Source organism: Alternaria novae-zelandiae (genome assembly GCF_023758075.1).
Source record: "Alternaria novae-zelandiae strain BMP 2774 chromosome Unknown scaffold_25, whole genome shotgun sequence".
NCBI lineage: Eukaryota > Fungi > Ascomycota > Dothideomycetes > Pleosporales > Pleosporaceae > Alternaria > Alternaria novae-zelandiae.
In genome coordinates this window covers 535200-549443 of record NW_026056985.1, presented here as the reverse complement: position 1 = coordinate 549443, position 14244 = coordinate 535200, and the positions used below count along the sequence as shown (strand labels likewise).

At 52.5% G+C, this 14244-nt stretch overlaps 5 protein-coding genes across 5 annotated transcripts; 4 read left to right on the top strand and 1 right to left on the bottom strand.

The window, feature by feature from the left end:
• Window positions 1-338: 338 nt before the first annotated feature.
• On the top strand, window positions 339-1653 carry SVF1 (putative cell survival pathways protein; the record flags this gene model as incomplete). Its single annotated transcript, XM_049403329.1, has 4 exons — window positions 339-361; window positions 449-664; window positions 715-1139; window positions 1187-1653. The coding sequence occupies 4 exons, from the start codon at window positions 339-341 to the stop codon at window positions 1651-1653; spliced, it is 1131 nt and encodes a 376-aa protein (XP_049251103.1).
• A 2858-nt stretch (window positions 1654-4511) lies between these two features.
• J4E88_009729 (uncharacterized protein) lies at window positions 4512-6805 on the top strand (the record flags this gene model as incomplete). The annotated part of the gene is made up of 3 exons (XM_049403328.1): window positions 4512-4787; window positions 4834-5100; window positions 5150-6805. The coding sequence occupies 3 exons, from the start codon at window positions 4512-4514 to the stop codon at window positions 6803-6805; spliced, it is 2199 nt and encodes a 732-aa protein (XP_049251102.1).
• A 518-nt stretch (window positions 6806-7323) lies between these two features.
• On the top strand, window positions 7324-9004 carry J4E88_009728 (uncharacterized protein; the record flags this gene model as incomplete). Its single annotated transcript, XM_049403327.1, has 4 exons — window positions 7324-8203; window positions 8254-8727; window positions 8786-8908; window positions 8958-9004. The coding sequence occupies 4 exons, from the start codon at window positions 7324-7326 to the stop codon at window positions 9002-9004; spliced, it is 1524 nt and encodes a 507-aa protein (XP_049251101.1).
• Window positions 9005-9336: 332 nt separating this feature from the next.
• J4E88_009727 (uncharacterized protein) lies at window positions 9337-10970 on the bottom strand (the record flags this gene model as incomplete). The annotated part of the gene is made up of 2 exons (XM_049403326.1): window positions 9337-10625; window positions 10682-10970. 2 exons carry the CDS (start codon window positions 10968-10970, stop codon window positions 9337-9339), a joined length of 1578 nt encoding a protein of 525 aa, XP_049251100.1.
• Window positions 10971-12014: 1044 nt separating this feature from the next.
• Window positions 12015-14240, top strand: J4E88_009726 (uncharacterized protein; the record flags this gene model as incomplete). Its single annotated transcript, XM_049403325.1, has 2 exons — window positions 12015-13046; window positions 13098-14240. 2 exons carry the CDS (start codon window positions 12015-12017, stop codon window positions 14238-14240), a joined length of 2175 nt encoding a protein of 724 aa, XP_049251099.1.
• Window positions 14241-14244: the final 4 nt, after the last annotated feature.

Genomic DNA, 14244 nt, shown 5'->3' with positions numbered 1-14244 from the left:
CGACAGCGGCTTTGGCATCTTCACCACACACGCCAAAGACTCTGTCCCGTCCCGAGGTCCCTCGGATCCCAACAGCTGCACCCGTGATACCCCCACCGCACCTCCTGCCTCAACGCCCTGCAAGTGTCCCGACCGTCTGCCTGTCCTGACGTCGCCGTCGCTGTACCTACCTGCTCCCGGCCGTGCTCTCGTCAACGGCCTCCCCGAAAATTTCAGATCCAGACCTGTTGAACAGAACCTTTCCAGAGTTTTTTCTGCCCTCCTCCAATCAGAGCCCGTGACCGCCTTTACCTACGCACGCTGTTTGTTTTTGGAAAGTGCGTCCATCTGCCCACAACATGTTCAGCTGGGCCAAGTCAACGTGAGTGCTACCCTCGCCTTCACACGTGCCTGCGCGACCGTGGCGCAGAGTACAGGGCGTGTACAGGACGCGTACTGACAAATGTAGACTAGCCGCGGTTGCCGGCACCCAAGAGCCCGAATACGGCCCCGATGCCATCCAGCCCGTGGGCAAGAAGGGTGGTGAGCCCGCCTACACCGAGCTGGCCAAGAAGGACCTGAAGTGGGTAACGCTCGACTACACCAACGTCGAGACGCAGACCTTCTACCTCTTCACCGATGCCGGACATAAGGGCTTCCTGCAGGTCATCTACAACAACATTGCGTAAGTCAAGTTCGCCAGATACCGCCGATCACAGCACTCACAGCTCGCAGTGGTCTACGAGTAACCGTGCAGTTCAACTGCAAGCTCTTCTACCCCAACAACGAGAAGCCTTTCCTCTGGGCAAGTGACCCCGTCTCAAACTACGGATTCGACGAGGACCAACATTCCTTCTACGCCGATGGCGTCTCGATCGAGCTCTCGGAAGATGGCAGCGCATACACCATCAAGGCGGCGGTGAACGACAACAGCATGGTCAACGTCAAGTTCACCAGGACTGCTCCCGGCTTCATGGGTGGAAAAGACGGCACAACCAACTACGGCACCGACCCCAAGGCGCCGTGGGGCTCCATGCACCACCACTTCTGGCCGCGCTGCAGCGTCGAGGGATCCATCATCACCAAGGAGGGTGAGGTTGACGTCAAGGGCCGCGGCATGTTGAGCCACGCTCTCCAGGGAATGAAGCCCCACCACGCCGGTAAGCATCTTGATACGCCTGTGAATACTCTGAACTAACAGTCATAGCTGCGCGGTGGAACTTTGTCAATTTCCAGTCGCCTTCATACTCCGCCATCCTGATGGAGTTCACCACTCCCGCCTCCTACGCGTCGACCGTCGTCCGAGTCGCCGGAATTGCCACCGACGGCAAGCTACTGTTCGCCAACACCGAAGGCGATGTGAAACACACCGAGACCAAGCAAGACGAGACCGGCTGGCCGGAGCCTACCTCGGCAAGCTACCACTGGGTGGGAAAGACCGAAGATGGCAAGGAGGTCACTGCGGACCTCGCTGGTGCTCTAGGAAAGAACATCGACCGCGTCGATGTCATGGCCGAGGTGCCGGGCTTCATCAAGACCATCGTCGCCAGCGCAGCTGGTACAAAGCCATACATCTACCAGTATGCGCCCAAGATGACCATCAAGGTCAAGGTTGGCGATGAGGTCAAGGAAGAGGAGGGTACATTGTTCACTGAAGCTACATTCATCTCGTAGATATGGTCTCAAACTTGGATATAAGGACCCACGACCCCAGATACATACACTAGTATTAATGCATCAGGGCTAGCACCTGGAAACTAATGAATAACGTTTGTCCCGCATATGACCTCTGAACTGTGAATTGTGAGCTATAATGACTATTACTCTTCGCATTCACCGCCAAACTGTGATGTACTCTGCTCTCAATTTCGTTGCCTGTAAGAAGCAAATGACCTAACCCCGCCATTGGACCCCACCTCCCTCCCTTCGTCGACTCATCTTCACATGAACACGCGACCGCGTCTGAACGCGTGACGTTGCGGCCCGTGCACCCGCACCACCAACACAGCCTCGTTGCCCGCTTTGCTCGAGCACAACAACATTAACGCAATATGGTCAACGAAAGGCCTGGGCAGTCAGGCGGCCCATCGCGCCCCGCACCGGCGGGCTGGCCACGGGCATCAGGATCCACAGTCTCGGCATCACCAGCTGCTCCCAGAGGCCTAAGACCTGGACTCGGGCTGGGCAAGGGCTCCGGTGGTCTCGGGAAGGGGAAAGGTTTAGGGAAAGCCAATCTCAAGAGGCATACGTGAGTACCAGTATATGCGTAGGGCGATGCAGGAGCTAAATGTTTGCAGGAAGATCCGAAAAGACAACATCTACGGGGTTACAAAAGGTGACATCCGGTAAGTAATCCCTGGTTACGAACAAGGAACGACATGGGCAACGAGCTACCGTCTTTAACTTTGCACGATTCCATTTTGTGCGATCCCACAACAACCTAATAACATAATCCTAGACGTTTGGCTCGGCGTGGCGGCGTGAAGCGCATTTCCGCAACCATCTACGACGACGTGCGCCTGGCCCTCAGAGAGCGACTAGCAAGGGTCAGTCACTCAGGAACTAGAAGCTGCATGCAATGACTAACAGTCTATCAGATCCTGAAAGACTGCTGTGCGATCGTGGACTCCAGTGGACGCAAGACCGTCTCAGTCACCGACATTGTCTTTACCCTTCGACGAGTAAGTTCGAATTTCAGAAGCAGGGTACGAATGCTAATACTTGTGATAGCTCGGTAACCCTATATACGGCTTTGAGCCCCATTTTCTCAATAACCGCTGAGTGTACGTTATCACGACTTATCTTGCGCGGCGTCTACGCACGTGGCGCGCGCTGCTAGGGATGCTCAATGCTGAGCATGGAACGACCGTTCGCGCTTGACAAGCCCAATCGGCGAATCTCAGCATTGGACCATGCATAATGATGACGGTGTCCAGGATAGATCCACACGGATGTGTGATGAGTGGCACGGAGACGGATTTTCAGATTCAAGAGGATATGCATTTTCCTTCTTATTAGCGATGATACCCAATGCCATCCTATATGCCCCACTGCCGTAACCATGCTGGCCATTCACCATTTCTCAATCCCCTTTTTAAGTACCTCCATCGCTTGTTCCCACTCGCCTCCATCTCTACCCTCGCCCCAGCGTTCCCTGTACCACTGATCCAATGCGTTCAACAATCTCACTACCTCCCCTTGCATCGCCGCGGCCCCACTCTTATTCCTCTTCCAGGCCTTTTGCACACATTCCATCGTCAGCACCATGGTGTGATGCTTTAGAAACCGCTCCAACACCGCCTGCTCCTGCAGACCCGGCAAACCAAACGGATTATGATAGGGCGACTGCTCGAACGTATATCTCCATCTGATAGGCTTGTGTGGTGATCTGAAACACCAAAGGAACCAAGACGCCAGCCGACAGAAGACCAGGAAATGTGATTTATGTACATCCGACGGTACGGTGTAGATGTTCCCAAAAGGCTGACATGCTTTCCAATGATCCTGCATATATCCGTCGATCAGCCAGCCTTTGGGCGGATACGTGAAAGAGGTCTTTACACTAGGCAGAACGTTGATTTCCAAATGTCGGTTCCGAGACAAAAGAAGAGCGCGGTGTTGCTTTGGCAGTTCATCGATCCAACTCATGACAGGATGGAAATTCAGATTCCGGACTGCGAAGCTGAAGGTCGTGTCGGTGTAGTAGTCGTATGCTGCTTCGATCCTGATGGCGCGGCAGATATGCAGTAGAGGAGGTAGACGGCGCTGTCCGCGTTTGAGGATTGCGGGCCAGTTGTCGGAGATGTGGTGCGTTGAGGGGAGAACGAAGGTGTATATCAGACTGCGTAGCTCGGATGGAAGATTTGATAACAAGCATGGCTTTGAAGCGTCTTTAGCTTTGATGGCATACAAATCGCGGTTATAGGTGATCTGGTCTCTGGCTTGCGGAGTAAGGAGGGATGGTCGTTTGAGAGCTTTCTTTGGCGTTGAAGGAGCCTTTTCAAGTGCTTTCGTGGTCGTTGAGATTCTGGTCTTTTTGAGAGACGGTATTATCGACTCGTCGATGATGTGGGTCGTCTTCGAAGCCTTAGGGCTGGCCTTGGATGTAGAGGAGGATGTAGCGCGTGCATACGAAGGAGGTGCCATATCTTCAACGAAGTACTGGCGCGCTATTGAACCAAGAAGAAGTTGTACTTTGAGATCTCCATGGAAAGAGCACTTCACGCGACTGTGCCGCTCGAGTATCGTGCAACCTCACTAGCACCAACTCTTCGCTTATGCTGCCATATTTTGATTCGTATATCTCAAGAAGTTACAAAGGCTCCTGTTGTTAGCGTATTGTTGATGCATACTGCCTGCTTGAAGCTTGGAGGTCGATGCGTGGCGATGCCTGTGTCAGGCTGGCCACGTGACACCGTGAAAGTGGGGCTCGTTATCCATCGCGCTTCCCCGTACTGCTCATGTTTCCATCGTGCATCAGTCACCAACATCGCCACAAATTACAATTCGAATGCGCAACTTAGCGTGCGATCATGGCAGATGACATGGATATTTCGACGTCATCGCCACGTGGAACGAAAAGAAAAGGCGATGACAGTCTACCACTTCCCGCGCCGCGCCGAATCAAGGCACTATCGCAAGATGTCGTCAACAAAATCGCGGCCGGAGAAATCATTGTCGCGCCAGTGCACGCGTTGAAAGAGCTGATTGAGAATGCTGTTGATGCAGGGTCGACTGCATTGGAGGTCCTAGTTAAAGACGGCGGCCTCAAGTTGCTCCAGATCACCGACAATGGTCACGGCATCGATGTATGTCTTGATGTTCTCAGAGTCATCACATGCTGACTTCCCTCAGAAAGAAGACCTGCCAATCTTATGTGAACGTTTTACTACTTCCAAACTCAAGGCATTCGAGGACCTGACTTCTATTGGGACGTACGGCTTTCGTGGCGAGGCGCTGGCGAGTATCAGTCACATTGCTCATCTCAAAGTTACTACGAGGACAAAGGAGTCGAGCTGCGCGTGGGAAGCGCATTTTGCGGATGGTAAACTTTCAAGTGCGAAGCCTGGCCAGAGTGCCGAACCAAAGCCTAAGGCTGGCCGACAGGGCACGATCATTACAGTATGTTCGTCCTCCCCCAGCGCTGTGGCAGTAACTAACGAGGTGCTAGGTTGAGGATCTCTTCTACAATGTTCCTTCTCGGCGGCGAGCTTTCCGTTCCGCTAGCGAAGAGTACGCGAAGATTCTCGAGCTCATCGGACGTTATGCTGTCCACTGCGCAGGCGTTGCCTTCTCCTGCAAGAAGGCAGGCGAAAACAATAGCATAACCGTACCTGCTTCTGCTACCGTCAAGGACCGGATTCGAACGATCCATGGCAATTCTGCTGCAAGCGATTTGGTAGCCCTGAACGTCAAAGACGACCGCTGGGGCTTCAAGTGCGACGGTTGGGTCAGTAACGCAAATTATACTGCGAAAAGAACAGTAATGCTGCTCTTCATCAACCACCGAGCGGTAGAGTCGCCCGCGATCAAGAAGAGTGTTGAGCAGACTTACGCCACGTTTCTACCGAAAGGAGCTCATCCGTTCTTCTATCTAAGTCTCGAAATCGAGCCACAGCGAGTGGATGTAAACGTGCATCCTACAAAACGCGAGGTTCACTTCCTCAATGAAGATGAGATCATAGCCGTCATCTGCGACTCGATCCGCGAAAACTTGAGTAAGGTCGATACGAGCAGGACTTTCATGACCCAGTCCTTGCTTTCAAACCCCAAAGTTCCTTTTGCAACGCCCATGAAGCAGATCATACCTTCGACCCCTGCCACAGGCGATGCATCAGACCGTAGCGGCCGAAAAGCGCCGCATACAGCGTCCAAAAAGCGAGACGAAACCAACCTTGTCCGTACGGATTCTTCAGCACGCAAGATTACGTCAATGTTGCAGCCGCAAAAGTCCGTCGAAGAGATTGCAAACGACGAAGAAGAGATGGAATATGAGTTCGCAGAAAAGGAACCAATGGCGTGTCGTCTCACATCCGTCAAAGATCTTCGTGCGGAGGTTCGAGATGCAATGCATAACGAGCTTACCGACATCATTTCAACGCATACGTTTGTTGGTATTGTCGACGAGCAGAAGCGAATAGCGGCTATACAAGGCGGTGTAAAGCTATTCCTTGTCGATTACGGTATGCTCTGCAACGAGTACTTCTACCAGGTCGGTCTGACCGACTTTGCCAACTACGGCAAGATACGCTTTAACCCACCCTTGCCGCTACGTGACTTACTCAAGGTTGCTGCAGAACAGGAAAAGAAGAATGCAGGCGATGCGGCAGACGAAATAGACTGGGATGAGGTTGTTGAAGTAGTGAAAGAGCAGTTGATCAGCAAGGCAGCGCTGCTGAGCGAATACTTCTCTATGGAGATTACACCAGAAGGCGAACTCTGCTCTATCCCGCTGCTGATGAAAGACTACACGCCCTCTATGGCCAAACTCCCTCAATTCCTACTGCGTCTTGGACCGCACGTTAATTGGAATGAGGAGAAAGGATGCTTCCAGACGTTGCTGCGCGAGATTGCTTCTTTCTATGTACCTGAAAGTCTGCCTCTGTCGCCCTCGGCACAAGCAGGTGACGATGGTAAAGGCAAGGCTAAGGTCCTTGAGGAAGATCCCGAAATTGCAGCAAGGCGGAAGAAACTCCTGCGAGCGATCGAGTTTACCATCTTCCCTGCTTGCAAGGCTAGGCTCGTGGGCACAAAGGGATTACTGCAAGGTGGAGTGATGGAGGTCGCGAATCTGAAAGGTCTATACCGAGTATTCGAGCGATGCTGATGGATGAAGAGCACAGAAAGGGATATGTAGCACCCGCGTGTACCGAAGTAGTAGCCACACCGGAGATTTGATGGGATGAAGCAATGATACAAAATAGCGAGCGCGCTGCGCGTTCTAATGCGGAGCGGGGTGGCCGTACGAACGCCACGAGATACTATTACTAGTCTGAATGCGAGACATGCACAAGTAAGAAAGGCATTCATAATCGATGCGCTGCGACAGTCAACATAAAACTAGTAGCAAATCTAGACAACTCGCCCGCTACCGCGGAGCTAAAGGAAGGAGCTAGGATCTCGCGGCTGCGAACGTCACCACAACGCTTCGATCTAAAACTCGCTAATACGTCATAGATGTCCCTTCCATCGAGCAAAAGCCCCTAACGAAAAGAATCGCAACAACAAATAAAAGCAATCGGCCGCCATGGATTTCCCAAGGATAGCAAGCTTTTCCAAGGACGACTTGTGGACGGTAAACTCACTCGACAGCGCTAGTGCTGTGTCGGTCCTTCCCAACTCGCCATGTCGCAATTAATCAATCGCATCCGCTTACCACGCGCTTTTCGCCCTCCAGCCCAAATCAACGCAGAAGAAGGCACGAATGGACACCCAGAAACGAATCGCGGGAAGACGGCGCCCAAGGAAGCGGAGAATGGCAACGGGAAACAGGAACAGTCTGAGATGCAACCTGTGGGGTTCTGGCATCCCGACCTGCGACAAGTACGCAACCGCGCATTCGTAAAATGGATCATCACGACGGCTTTCCTCATGGCATTCATCCTCTGTGTGCTATCGCTGTACTGGGCCGTATTTTTCAAGGTTGAAAATAGGCTGAGCCATTTACTGGTGTATGTCGTGGACATGGATGGAGCGGCGCCTTACGACAACACGGGAAACGCGCCATTCGTTGGACCGACCATCACGCAATTAGTACAACAACAGCTGAGCAGCGGCCAGCCGACGTTGGGATGGGGTGTTCGACCCGGTTCAGATTTCAACAACGATCCATTAGAAGTCCGACAAGCTGTCTATAACTGGGATGCCTGGGCCGCCATTGTCATCAACCCCAACGCGAGCGCGCTGTTGTACTCTGCTATCGCCAACGGGAATACGAGTTACGATCCCCTGGGAGCATGCCAATTGATATACCAAGACGCCAGAGACGACACGAACTGGTTTAATTTCATGTTCCCCATTATCAGCCAGTTCATGACGCAGGCCCAGAGTATGGTCGGACAGCAATGGGCACAGATGGCTATGCAGAGGGCAAGCGACCCGGCAGTACTATCAAACATTCAGAACGTACCCCAGGCCATCAACCCGGCGATTGGCTTCTCTGAGTTCAACCTGCGGCCTTTCTATCCATACACCGGCATTCCTGCCGTGTCCATCGGACTCATCTGTAAGACGCCTTACAACCCCCACATTAGCTATGGCTAACAAAATTCGCAGATCTCATCATCATATCCTTCTTCAGCTTTTCCTTCTACATGCCCATCCACATGCAATACCTCAAGCCCGAAAACCACCCGCCTCTCAAGTTTAAGCAACTCATCGTCTGGCGATGGTGTGCTACGATATGCGCCTACTTCATGCTTTCCCTCGCCTACTCCTTCGTTTCCATGGCTTTCCAAATCAACTTCTGGCATACCAACTCCATCACCAGCGAAACGCAGGTTACGAATATGATGGAAGGCAATCCGGTGGCATATGGAAGTGGCACGTTCGTCGTGTATTGGATGCTTAATTTCTGCGGTATGATCGCGTTGGGTTTGGCGTGTGAGAACGTGGCTATGATAGTGGGTATGCCGTGGATGGGACTGTTCTTGATCTTCTGGGTCATTAGCAATGTTTCAACTGCGTTTTACGATATCGAGATCGCGCCTGGGTTCTATAGATGGGGATACGCTTGGCCGCTGCATTCAAGTAAGTCATTTTCGACTCCGCACCTCGGTGATATCAATAGCTAACGTTACATGCGTAGTTGTCGAAGGCAGTCGATCGATACTGTTCGATCTACATTCCAGAATAGGACTGGACTTCGGTATTCTGCTTGCGTGGGGAGCAGTCAACACGCTGTTCTTCCCCTTCTGCTGCTGGTTTATGAGTAAGTCTCTTCGCATACTGGCGCTATGTTTTACACTAACACTGAACAGGATGGAAAACACAACACAACATCCATGAATATTGGCCCCTCGACTAATGTGGGGGCGCTTTTGACTTCTCCGAGCCACAGCATCTTGGATCTTAGTTCGCAATTGTCACGACACATTATAATGCATATATGATAACAATATTAATCATACTCATGTTCGATTCATATTTCAATTTACACTTCGTTCTCATCGCCCGATCTCAGTGTTGCAGCATGACAAATGTACAAAGATAATATTGCGGTATAACGAGGGTATCAGGTCTTAATAATCATAATGCTAGCCGGACCAACTCCACGCTGCTCGTGTGTCGTGTAGTATTCGTAATTCATAACTCGTCATGTACTTCTCTGTAAACGTGCCACCTCAACTGCAGCATCTGTCATAGGTTCATGGAAAACTTCCTCGCTCGAACCGCTTGTAGGAATGCTCCGTAGCTCCAGGTCAGATCGTTGGCTCCCCTCATGTAGCCCGTCACGCGGTCGAACTGCTCACTCATGCTTCCCTCAGCATCAACGTGCGTCTTGATGACCTCGAGGAATTGGTCGGCAGTGGTGTGCAGGCGCTCAATGACGGAATGAAAGAGCGCATCGGAGTCACCGTAGGTACCAACATCAACAAAGAGGGAAGAAGTTGCGAGGAGAGCTTCAAAGAATGGTAGACCGGTGTTAGAGATGGTTAGGTTGCCGGCGACCGAAATGTGTGCTGCGGTGCGGTAGAGGACCTCAGCGGCTGACGAAGTGCACAAGAACCAGGGATTGCCACCACGGTTAGAGGTGCCGTATCCGTCGTAAACATCCTCGGGGTATCGACCAAGTCCAGTGCCTTCGAAAGAATCTTCTTCCATATCGTCATCCTGGTCGTCGTTGGAAGGGCTGCTATTGATGGGGAAGCGATCGCGTTGGTCGCGAGTCAGAGCCAGAAGCGACATGAGCATCTCATCAGACCATGGTGGATATACAACATCACTTTCGGAATCGCCTGCGGGTAGAGCGTGGAGCGAGCCAAGGAGCAACCCACAGTCCAATCCGCTGCGCTGGCTTGACAGCGTCTCAACAAGATGGCCTTTCTGTGCATCCCAGAACTTGCCAAGGAAAGCCTCGATGTACCCAGCTTGCTCCTCGTACCAGGCCGCCGCACCCATGTCTTCGAATGTCCTTGCAAGGTCGGTGCCTTCCCTCAAACTTCTTGCGCTGACCATCAAGTTGAAGAAGTGCAGACCCTCAACTTCTTCCCAGAGATCGAAGCTCGACTGGTTCCAGAAGTGGCTGACGTACTCCAGGTCGGCCTTGATGACACTGCGTGGAGGCATCTCGACGGCGTAGTATGGCCGGAAGAAATCCTCAGCTAACTCCGAGCTCCAGAGCAAAGGGTGTGAAGCATTGTATTCGCGTAGATAGTGCATGAGCGTCAGCGCACGCAGGGCTGGGCCATCACGCTGAGGGCGTCCCCATGAACCAGTAAACGGTGTTCCGTCTACATGGAACTTAGGTTCACCAAGCCCAGAGAGATCGTCAAAGGTACCGGAAGGGTTCGAGGTATGCTGGATATCGCTCGAGAGGGAGGTATACGCGTCGAGGATGGTAGAGAGTGCGGAACCGCGAGAAGAAGATGGTTCGTCGGCGTAGACATCTACGAGGGTGTTCATAGTGATCGCAGCATCGCGAACCCCTGTTCGAAGTGTATTAGTAGACGCTCAGTGGTAGGTATAGGTTGGTGCCACTCACATTGGAACCAGTAGTCTGGCTCGTCCCGACTCGGACTCGCAATGACCGTGCCATCCGCTACGCCCTTGCCTTGTATATTACTGCCTCCGGGTGCGACATTTGCCAGGAGTTTGTCCAGAGCTATGCGCTCTTCCTTCTCGATCCACGCATCGAACGTGTCTTGCAGTGGTTGTTGCTGTGTTTGTGTTCGACTGGCGCCAACGAAAGTACTCAGCGGAGGGAGACGCGGTATTGAGAAGGCATAGGCGTGGTGGAGGAAGCCTGCAAGTAGGACTACGCGAGGAAGCATGGCAGCTGACTGTCGGATTGGCTGGGTAGGGCCGATGGACTAGGACACTGGAAGAAGTGTAGTGTAGTTAGCAGTTCATAACTAGCGCACAGCGGAGCAGAAAACAAAGTGAGGAAGCAGGAAAGAGATCTCGTGGAGTCTAGGTGTTAGTAGTCGATCAAAGAGACACAAGAGCCGCCCATGGCCCCCGAGGCCCCAGGCGTCCATGCTCTGAGCTTCGGCGGTCATCCCTTTCATCGGCCATGATTCTCGATCACGATGATGACGGTAAGTCGCGTGCCAGGACTAGCGGAGTGCGTGGACGAGTAGGAGGCGGTGGACGGGGTCGCGCGGGCGGTCAATTGTCTTGTTTGACATGGCGGGTGATGTGTAAAATGCCACGCGAGCCGACGCCAACAACGTCACGCGACCCACTTCCGCGGATCTGGGGTAAGCATGCAAGGCACCCTCTGGCTGGGCATGCGACACGAAAACATGCCGAGGTCTGCGCATAGTCGCACATGAAATTCGGATTTGAACACAAGAAGTAAATGATGTCGACAGATGATACAGTGTCATTCAATGACTGTTCTGTCCTTTGGTTGACTCGTGGCATGGTACTTCTCCTCGTCTAGATCATGCCGAGGTACTACAGACTGCCCATCATCCAAACTAGTTGAAGCGCGTCAGCTCTGGCCGATGACTGTCGACCATGGGCTGGGAATCGTAAGAAAACACCATGATATGAGATGCCTATAGCCCATATCGAAAACTTCAGATGGATTCCGACGTTCTCCGAGGTCCGGACGATGAGGGGTCCAGTCGGCTACTTGCATGTAGCCGCAATGCACGTCGGTTGTTCCCGTCACCTCTGAGCTCATCAAAGTATCATCTATCCTAACCAGACACTCAAATTGTACAAAGACGGTAGGGTTGTTCTTCGTCACCAGGTTCTTTCTCTATTCCGCGACTGGAAAGTGGCTCGCGGTTGTTCCAACGGTTCTATCCCTGGAAGTATCGGGGTCTATGACGTTCAATTGACAGCTCCGACACTTCCCACCCAGTATGCTATCACAGCAAGCGCGAGTGTTGCGCAACGTTCGGTCGGCGCGAAAACCTGGCCAACGGATACCCTGTGCTACTTTCTCGGCCTCTTCACGATACAGCAACTACGACGACACCATTCAAAATCTCAAGATCGGATCATACACTCGCGTCATATTCCAAGGATTCACCGGCAAGCAAGCTACTGCAAATGCAAAAGAGTCAATAGCATGGGGCACGAACGTTGTCGGCGGCGTAAAGCCGAATGGTTCGGGCGAGCATCTCGGGCTGCCTGTCCTGCCATCTGTGAGGGCTGCAATGGAACAGCTAAGGCCTGATGCAACGGGAATTTATGTCGCGGCACATCAAGCAACTGCTGCAATCGAAGAGGCGATCGAAGCTGAGGTGCCACTCATCGTTGCAGTCGCGGAGCATATTCCGTTGCATGATATGATGAGGATACATTCCATGCTACAGTCGCAGTCCAAGTCGCGGCTTGTGGGTGCCAACGCACCAGGAATCATCTCAGCCATTGGAAGATGCAGGATTGGATTTCAACCACTTCCCACGTTCTCTCCCGGACACATCGGCATTGTGGCGAAATCTGGGACTCTCTCATACGAAACCGTCGGATCTCTGACAAGAGCTGGTGTTGGACAAAGTCTTTGTATCGCAGTAGGAGGTGACGTGGTGGCTGGGACCAACTTCGTTGACGCGTTGAAAGTTTTCGAGGGTGATGAGGATACAGAGGCTATCATCATCGTTGGTGAGCTAGGCGGTACAACAGAAGAGGAGGCAGCGGACTGGATCAAAGATTACAGAAAGCGTGTTAGGAACCCGAAACCCATCGCTGCTGTCATTGGAGGCTTTGAAGCTCCACCCGGTAAGGTTATGGGACATGCAGGAGCCTGGGTTGGTCTAGGAGAGGGAACTGCAGCTTCAAAGTACAAAGCGCTGGAGGATGCCGGTGTGACTATGGTAGATCACCCTGCCAAATTTGGCGGTGTGATGAAAGACATTCTTGCCAAGTCCGGTCGCAACGTGCGAAAGATTGTATGTTGAAAGTGACGGGAGACTTAAGAAATGGACACTAACATCGACCAGGAGCAATCAGCAGCTCAACAGCGTCGTTCGTACCACACTTCAAGCTTTACACGGCGGCCTATCATTTCCACCAGACCATCGATCCCACTCCAGCAAAGACGCTCTCTCCACCTTACCAAGGACCAGTCTACGAACCTTCTCGCGACATACAAAATCGACCTGACAACACCACCAGAGGGCTCGCCTTCGACACATTACCTAGGCATTTCCCCACACCGCTCAGCACGCAGTCCCTCAATCATAGCATCACCCACCGCAAACCCTGCCAAACTGAACCAACGCGTCCGCCGTTTTCCTTTCGACTACCGTTCAGGCCCCAGTAAAGAAGTCATCCAATCCGCCATTGCACACATGCAACTGGACGCTGCCCCACCAATGGCCAAAGCCCAAACTGTTGAACTAATCAACAATCTATGGAAATTGTACAAAGAGAAAGAAGCAATCGACGCCCACGTCAAAGTCGCTCTATCTGTCGAAAGTGACGAGATACTCATTTACGAACCGTACTTGTTCTTCGACGACGCAGCATTCAAATCCGGCAAAAGGCAGGCTGATCTCCATGCTCTCCGTGACCAAGAGTCAGTTTCAGCAACAGATCGAGAAGCTGAAGAAGCTGGTATCGTGTACATACCGCTGGGGTCTCCTGAATTTCCGCCGGGGACTAGTCAGGCGGGGACGCAGACGCCGCCTTCCTCTACGGCAGAAGAGGGACCGCGGAACTTGATCGGAACTTTGGTGAATGGCGCTGGACTGGCACTCAACACTATTGATACGCTGTCTCTGCGGCTTTCACAGCCACCTTATTCGACTTCTGCTGCTAATTTCTTGGACACGGGTGGAAAGGCGACGTCTGCAACGATCAAGACGTCTTTCAAACTCATCCTGTCCGACCCCCGGGTGTCTGTAGTGTTTGTAAATATCTTTGGAGGACTGACGTTGTGCGATATGATTGCCGAGGGTATCATCATGGCGTTCAAGGAGATCGGGGTGGAGAAGCCAGTGGTTGTCAGACTGAGAGGGACGAACGAGGAGAAAGGCCAAAAGGTGCTGGAAGAAGCTAAATTGCCCATCCATGCATTCGACGACTTTGAAGAGGCTGTCAAGAAAGTTGGAGAACTGGCTAATGCGAGCGGAGCAAAGTGAGGAC